At 35.4% G+C, this 6036-nt stretch overlaps 1 protein-coding gene across 2 annotated transcripts; it reads right to left on the bottom strand.

Moving 5' to 3' along the window:
* Window positions 1-2664: 2664 nt before the first annotated feature.
* LOC120151307 (phosphoglycerate mutase-like protein AT74) lies at window positions 2665-5458 on the bottom strand. 2 transcript variants are annotated; one of them, XM_039163819.1, is made up of 3 exons: window positions 4913-5458; window positions 3322-4011; window positions 2665-3114 (listed from the first exon to the last, which is right to left on the bottom strand). In XM_039163819.1, the coding sequence occupies exons 1-2, from the start codon at window positions 5355-5357 to the stop codon at window positions 3530-3532; spliced, it is 927 nt and encodes a 308-aa protein (XP_039019750.1). In that variant the 5' UTR covers window positions 5358-5458; the 3' UTR covers window positions 2665-3114; window positions 3322-3529. The 2 variants fall into 2 exon arrangements, with proteins under 2 accessions (XP_039019750.1, XP_039019752.1); XM_039163821.1 differs by having other exon boundaries at window positions 4949-5458.
* Window positions 5459-6036: the final 578 nt, after the last annotated feature.

Raw genomic sequence — 6036 nt, 5'->3', positions numbered from 1 at the left:
AATTGAAATCAGAACATGTTGAAAATTTAGTTTGATTCTTGATTTTCATATGGAGGATGAGATTTTAAGGATAAGGATGTGTTGAATTAAAGAAATTGGTTTAAATATGTGCATTTGAGTTAAGAGTATGAAAAGGATTAAGACATGAAGTGTTTGAGCTGAAATGAGTGAATTTTCGGGTTTAAATGTGAAAATCTGGGCTTGAATATCGGTACTGCTTCATCCAGTACCGATACTTCAAAAGAAAAAGAGTGAATTTTGGTATAGGGGTATAAATACTGGTTGAACAGTATCAATACCATAAGTCTGATTTAACAAAGCTATTCACAGGGTATCGATACTCGGGAGGGTAGTATCGATACAAAGGGTACCGATACCATAAGGAAGGTATCGATATCACTCTTGAAACAAGGATTCCATAATGCAAATTGGGTATCGATACCAGGCTTGGTATCGATACCACAACTAGGGAAGTATCGATACTCTATAAGGGTACTGATACTACTTTAAATGGAAAAAAATTAAACCTTTCTTCTAGCTTAAGAAGTTAAGGATCGAATCATGATATTTGGAATGATGATATGTATATATGTATGATTGTGTAGATATCGAGCACAAGCCAGTTCCGGAACAACCATAAAGTTAGGATTGATCCAAAGAGAGAAAACCATAGAGGTGGATTTGGGAATTTAGTAAGGCTAAGGTAAGTGCATACTATAGGTATAATTCAATGGAAATAAGACTTGTGATATGTTTATTTCCTATGTTAGTTTTCATAGTTCAATAGTTATGAACATGAATACATGATGATCATTATAAATACATGCATAAGTTATATTTATATATGGGTACATGATTGGGTAACTGATATATGATTAATGTGAACATATTCAATTAACATATATTATACGACATGAGATTGATTATCATATGCACATGTGATATGTGATAGAAGAAAAGACATTTGTGATTATAAGCGAAATGATAAGCATACATGAATATATGAAGCATAATGATAGTGCCCATGTTATGTGATATGAGAGCTATAGGTATAGTTGACATGCCAAGAGTCGAGGGTTGCATATGTCCTTCAAGACCTATGATAGGTCCTTCGGGAGATAGATTTCACATGCTACTTAGTGGATTCTTATACGAGCTGTGGTGACAACATATTTGTGCACAACCTCAAAGTACTCGTATACCTTGAGTTCTCAGTAATGTACATTATACAATATATAAAGAGTATTTACATGATTGTGTATTAACATGTTATTACTGTTTACACTTATTCATATATGGCATTATTGATTTATGATATGATAATCATAATTGCATTTGAATAATTAGATTGCATGTTCATATGTATAGGAAATGCATTATTATATATTTATGTCTCACTAAGTCTATGACTTAGCGTGTAAGTGTTTTACACGTAGGTACTGAAAAGCAAGAGGATCAACCTTAGGATCTACAGAGCAGCATATATCCACTCGAAGATCAGATCAGAAGTACTTTGCACAGTATGTTTTGTTCATGTAATAGATATGTTGGCATGTAAACAGAGTCGTAAAGTACGCATGCTCTGATCAATTTTGTAATGTTTGAACTCACTTATGTAAATTGTTAACTTTATGTTAATGAAAGTTTAAATTTTCTATTGTTTTTATAAATGTACATGTTTTAAATAGTTAATGTGACACATCGGATTCGTATCTGAGTTGGGTACGAGTTGGAGGTGTTACATTAACTAGGAATCCGGAAGCTCTAAATCAGTATATTTCATCACACTCACCGAAAAGTACTCGGATCCACCTTTTTTTGAAAAAAAATGTCTTCCACCGATGATGTTGTAGCTACACCTCTCAAACTGGAATAATTACTGTGACTATTTTTTTCCTTCAATGTACTTCTTTAAGTGAAATGTAGTTAGAACCACTTACCTTGATGAAAAAAGTATGTCGAGTCTCCGTAATTCTTGCTTCATTCACATTAATGAGGAATAGGGGTGTAAACGAGCCGAGTCGAGCTTGAGTATTACTGAGACTCGACTCGACTCGAAAACTTTGAAATGAAGCTCGACTCGACTCGAAAACTCGAAATCCTAAACTGAAGCTCGAGAGCAGCTCGAAAAGGCTCGAAATGAAAAAAAAAATTATTAAACTTAACTCGATTGAAGCCTTAAACTCAAACTCGAACATGAACCTTAAATACAAGAAATCTTACTGTATTTTTTTTATTAAAAAATCAATACATAAATATTAATATTATTAATAATTTATTTCTAAAAAAATAAAATCTTAATATATTATATTTTCGAGCTGCTCACGAGCTTTTCGAGTCGAATATCGAGTAGCTCGTTTCGGCTCGTTAAGAACTCGAGTCGAGCTCGAGTCCATTCGATCCGAGTATTTATCGAGCTTTGATCGAGTCAATCTCGAGTAGCTCGCGATCTGTCTCGTCTCATTTACAGTCCTAATGAGGAAGTACACTCCTGCTTCCCCCCCCCCCCCCAATCCCCCTTTTCTTGAGGTCGACTTTATAGGACTCTTATCTTCGCCCCTTCATCTTTCAAGCTAGTTTTGAACATGGTGAACTCAGAATTTCGAGTTGAGGCTTGAACTCGAGTAAGTTATAGCCAGGTAACAAAAAACGTGATGTTTTCTTCTCATAAGAAAATAGAAGTATTTCTCTCAAAATAATTTTCACTTCTTACAGGCAAAAGAATCAATGGAATGAATTAAAATTCCCTTCATTCCATACAAAGAACAGATTCTAAAACAATCATATGTAATGAAAAGTGTAACATGCGCCCATAGTTCTCATCATGCTACAGATCGGTTACCTTCTCCCGGTACTGCATCAGCTATATCAAGCTCAATTATCTGCACTCTGTTATTCTTACTCTTCATTTTTCTTCAATTATCTGTATCCGATGCATACCCGGATTTGGATATAGTGATATGAACTTCCAACGACCTTTGAAATACATGGAAAATTTGAAAAAAATGAACATATCCGTGTCAGGCATATACTCGTATCAGACAACACCTGAGATCGAATAACATAGCTTCTGCACCATCAAAGGATAGGAAGCAGTCATGCCTGCAATTGGGTCTGAAGTTTGACCTCCAAAGAAAATGGTTAGCATAAATGACACAGTACAGGAGATGGCTGAATGCAGAAGAGCATAAAAAATGGACTCATTCGATCAAGAAATAGAGTGATTCAAAATCCCTTAACTCGATTCGAAAAGTAGGTTCTATGCTAGATGAGAAATTATACATGTATCATAGGAACAGTATCGAGTTTAGCTAAATTTACCTTCTGGTTTGTTCTTTGTAAGCAGCTGGTTATGGAGATAACTCGGTTCCCAGTGCTAGCTGATGTTGAAACTTCAATTTGGCATCTTCTTTATCTCAAACAAAAAATAATGGTGGAATTCTAAAATAAAAAAAAAAAGACTAACAAATTAGCTATTTACAAATAATCAGGCTTTCCAACAGGTAGTTTATGACAGCTTTTGAACTCTTTAAGAATTTGGTACACAAATGTCTTTGTAATCATTATCTGAATCAATATCTTCTTTGACATCTTCGAATTCATTATCTGAAACAATATCTCCTTCTTTGATATCTTCATCTGAGTCTAATTCTTGGTCAAAAAACGAATTAAGATACCCTTTACAATGACCATGCAAATTGGTTCTGTCAGCCTTAATTCGCCATTTCTGGTCTTCTATCATTTCGTCAGAGAGTCCCCATCCTCTCAACTCTTCATCAGTATGATGGATCGCCAAGCTATACTCTCCACCAGGTCCCAACTCCATAACTCGAATCTCGCAATTGCCTGGATTATATAGCTGCTCGAATTGCTCAACCGTCCATCTGAACCACTTCATTAAAAACACCCGAGAGGCTAAACCGTGTGAGATTATTATCAGATTCAATTCTTGAGAAGGATCATTTCCAAGCCTATTCAAGTCTATATCTCTCCAAAGAGATTCAAGAAAACCTGTATAATCCAAAAAAAAAAACTTTCAATAGTACTTTCATCAATCCAAATTAAGATCAATACCATTTGATTACTAATGCTCGTTCTCATAGGACTAAGATTAGAAAAACAAGAAAGATGTATCCCTTACATAGAACATAATAACTCAGAGCCAGAGATATGTTTCCAATAGATACAAACTGCATCTACTTGAAAAGAGATTCACATCTGGTTCGATTCTACTTTTATAACATTAAACCTTTGACTTTGAGTTGGTGAACACTGCTAACTCACTCAAGTTCTATAAGGACGAAACGAAAAATCCAGCAAACCCGAGACTTATCCTCGTTGGTTCATGCAGCCACTCGTTAGAGCCAACATCTAACAAATCCGAAGGACTGTTTGACCATCGCGTACATTCAAACGAGGCATATGATTTCCAGAAAGTAACTCCCAACAGGCATACACAAACAATTTAAGAACTAAAAATTATTAATGAAGTAAAATTATGTAATATTTTAGCCTGTAACGCCACCATATCATCCATATAAAAACATTGACTAAAATGGCACCTAATCCAAAAGACATACATAAAAGAAATTTGTACTCATACGTAGTCAAGGAAGCAATAAACCAGAATTAAAACAAGAATCCAACTTTCTTTCCCAAATTTTTTGTTTTCAAGGTTTCAAAACAATCCAATATATCAATTCCAGAAGTATTTAATTCGAACAAGAGAAAAAAACACAGGAGAAACAACCAACAAAAATGTATCAAAAGCAATTCGATTTCCCATTTCCAAATAACAAATTTCTTAACAGAAACTAGATTTCCTAAGCATTCATTTAAGCAAAATGCAAAGTTTGCATTAAAAATAATGCAAATTTGATGATGATGATGATGATGAAGAAGAAGAACATACTGGAAACTCGATCAAAAACATCTGCAGCAGATTCACCTTCAAGGAACCTATAAAAAAACCTCCCAAATTTTTCCCTTGTTTGTTTTGTAATCCTCATCCTTTCCTCCACCTGAAAATTCCCGAAATCTTGTTCCCTAATCCTACACTCTTCCCTCACCCCAATCACCCTTTTCTTCGAGAACGATTTCCCAATCTCCCGTAGCGTGGATCGGGTGCGCTCGTAAGGAGATACGTAGAAGTAAACCCGCCAATCATGGGAAGACCCATTGTCCGAAATGAGGTCCCGGAGCCGGGAACCGGCGAGTCGGGCTTGGGCTCGGCCATGTTCGGTTAAGGAGATCTTGTGATCGGGGGTAGTCGTGTAGGCCGAGGGGTCTTTGTTGCCTTCGGACTCACCATGTCGGACGAGGATTATGTGTTTCGGTAACAACATCAAGTTCGGCATCTTTTCTCAGGCGATTGTTTAAACATTCTTCATTTTCAATCACGAATTCCACCATTGTTTCATCGTACCTTCTTTGCTAACGCTTCCCATTTTTGGGCAGTTTCATTTGTTTGGGAAAATAATAACCGGTCCATTTATTGGACGAATGAACAAGGTCAAAACAGTCATTAGCATCACATCATATGGAGCACTAATCTTTTGGGTCCATAGAAACATTGTAGGGTAACATTTCATAATCCCGAAAATACCCATATATATATATATGAGGAACATATGTTCCGTTACCTAGTATTTTGGAAAAGTGGCAACTTTTGCAAACATTGTTATACATTGAATAAAAAAAATGCAAAGATCCAAACTTTCTAAACTATCATCTAAAGTGAAAATCACGTAGGCTAAATCTGAGATCAATGTTTACAAAAATCCAGTTTTGGTTTCAAGTAATATTGTGAGAAGATAAAAAAGACATCCTTCCCACCAAAAGAACCCAAAAAGGCCTTTTTCTTTTTATGATTCTTGTTGCAGCATTGATTTGGTGAATAAGAGACGGATTTATATGAAATGGCTTATCTTATTTTCTTCATAATAATTGACTGCAGCCAACCATGAAGTGTTCTCAAAACTCATCAATGGTGAAAAACCATGAAGAACTATCTGCTCAATGAAGCTTTTTCTGATG

Source organism: Hibiscus syriacus, unplaced genomic scaffold (genome assembly GCF_006381635.1).
Source record: "Hibiscus syriacus cultivar Baekdansim isolate YM2019G1 unplaced genomic scaffold, ASM638163v2 tig00111053_pilon, whole genome shotgun sequence".
NCBI classification, from domain to species: Eukaryota; Viridiplantae; Streptophyta; class Magnoliopsida; order Malvales; family Malvaceae; genus Hibiscus; species Hibiscus syriacus.
The sequence above is the reverse complement of the archived record's forward strand: the minus strand, read 5'-3'. Positions and strand labels throughout refer to the sequence as shown.

Excerpts from the sequence above, each read along its gene's own strand:
- LOC120151307 (XM_039163819.1), bottom strand. The coding sequence starts at position 5,357 with ATGCCGAACTTGATGTTGTTACCGAAACACATAATCCTCGTCCGACAT. Across the intron at positions 4,012-4,912 it reads TGTTTTTGATCGAGTTTCCA|GTTTTCTTGAATCTCTTTGG; the intron begins GTATGTTCTTCT and ends TGGATTATACAG.